The 1559-nt window shown below is 42.0% G+C and overlaps 1 protein-coding gene across 2 annotated transcripts in view; it reads right to left on the bottom strand.

Moving 5' to 3' along the window:
* Positions 1–553: 553 nt before the first annotated feature.
* hace1 (HECT domain and ankyrin repeat containing E3 ubiquitin protein ligase 1) overlaps positions 554–1559 on the bottom strand; it is a 34383-nt gene continuing 33377 nt past the window's right edge. For both annotated transcript variants that reach the window (XM_034874409.1, XM_034874410.1), the window contains one exon: positions 554–770. In XM_034874409.1, the coding sequence (XP_034730300.1) occupies positions 668–770 (103 nt within the window). In that variant the 3' untranslated portion in view covers positions 554–667. The remainder of the gene's footprint in view (positions 771–1559) is intronic.

Genomic DNA, 1559 nt, shown 5'->3' with positions numbered 1-1559 from the left:
CATAATCATGGAAGGCTTGTATCCTGTGGACGCGCCAACCTTATTGTCATTACTTAGAATTCCTTATGGGGGCAACAGAAACTACACACTATAGCTTTAAAATAGAGATGTACAAAACAATTAATAAAAAATGAGGATAAAACAAAAATATACATTTGTTCTATTATATTCTATAAAGGAATATGCATTGTGAAGTTGGGACAAACAGATTCAATGCAGTTTGATTGATGTTTAAAACTGATCAATTCCGTAACGGACAAAATCCATATTTGGCATTCAGTAAGCATGCATCAATAAGTTGTTTTGTGATTATTATGATAATGGTTTCTGTAGAGAATTCATGGTATAAATGCTGTTTTTTTCTTCTTAAATAAATGCGTGAAAATAGTCAAATTTAGAATATATTAAATATTGTGCATAAATTACCAGATAAAAAAAATAGAAGTTCTGGCACAGGGAGAGATCCAGAAACTGTGGTCTCTATTCAGTCTGTTGTGCCTCGCCAGCAGCTCATTAATAAGAATCTGGATTTACCTGCTCTTTTTTTTTTTAACCAGCAAAAGCAGCGCCTGACTACAAAAAAAAAGAGTCTGTGGAGGAGGAGGGAGTGTTGCAGGAGTCTGCAGAACCTCACAGCAGCAGGAACTGTGAGCTTTAGTGAAGCTGTTCACGCCATGGTGTAACCGTAGCTCCCACAATGCAGCGCGACCAGCAGCCGGTCTCTCAGGACCTCCTGGCTCGGGTATTCTGGGAGTTTTAGCATGTTGATACTGTGGAGAAGAGAAAAAAGGGGGAGGGGACACAAACAATTCAATGTAATTTTTTTTTAAATGTTCTGTGAAATCTACTTCCTAGTTGCAGCTGCCGCCGTGGTCCTCCACGACACCCTGCTGTGCTACTATGTCCCGCTACGCCCTGCTATGCCCTGCTATGCCCTGTAACGCCCCCGTACGCCCTACTACACCTCGCAACGCCCTTCTACGCCCCCTTTACGCCCTATTACACCCTGCAACGACCTTCTATGCACACATCCACGCTATGCCCTACTACTCCCCGGATCACCCCACTACGCCCTGAAATGCCCTAATAATCCCCTAATGAACTGCTACACCCTGCAACACCCAGCTACGCCCTGCTGCCCCCTGCAATGCCCTGCTACGCCCTGAACTGCTACAACTAATATATCTAGTCATAGTTCCACTATCTTTATTGTAACTATAACTGTCACTGTTCAAAATCAGGATCAGACTCCAGTTAATTATTTTCATTCCAGTTTCATTTCAACTGCTATTATTATTATTATTATTATGAATATTTCTCTATATCTATATCAGTGTTTCTGTCCAAACCGGTAGCAACAAATGGCACCCACAATGAACCTGGGTCTGTCCGAGGTTTCTGCCTAAAAGGAAGTTTTTCCTCACCACTGTTGCACCAAATGCTCCTGGGAAATTGGTGGGTCCTTGCAAATTATAGAGTGTAGTCTACACTCACCGGCCACTTTATTAGGTACACCTGTCCAACTGCTCGTTAACACTTAATTTCTAAGCAGCCAATCA

Source organism: Etheostoma cragini, chromosome 6 (assembly GCF_013103735.1).
Source record: "Etheostoma cragini isolate CJK2018 chromosome 6, CSU_Ecrag_1.0, whole genome shotgun sequence".
Taxonomy (NCBI): Eukaryota; Metazoa; Chordata; class Actinopteri; order Perciformes; family Percidae; genus Etheostoma; species Etheostoma cragini.
Note: the sequence above shows the minus strand (reverse complement) of the source record. Positions and strands in the feature narration are given on the sequence as shown.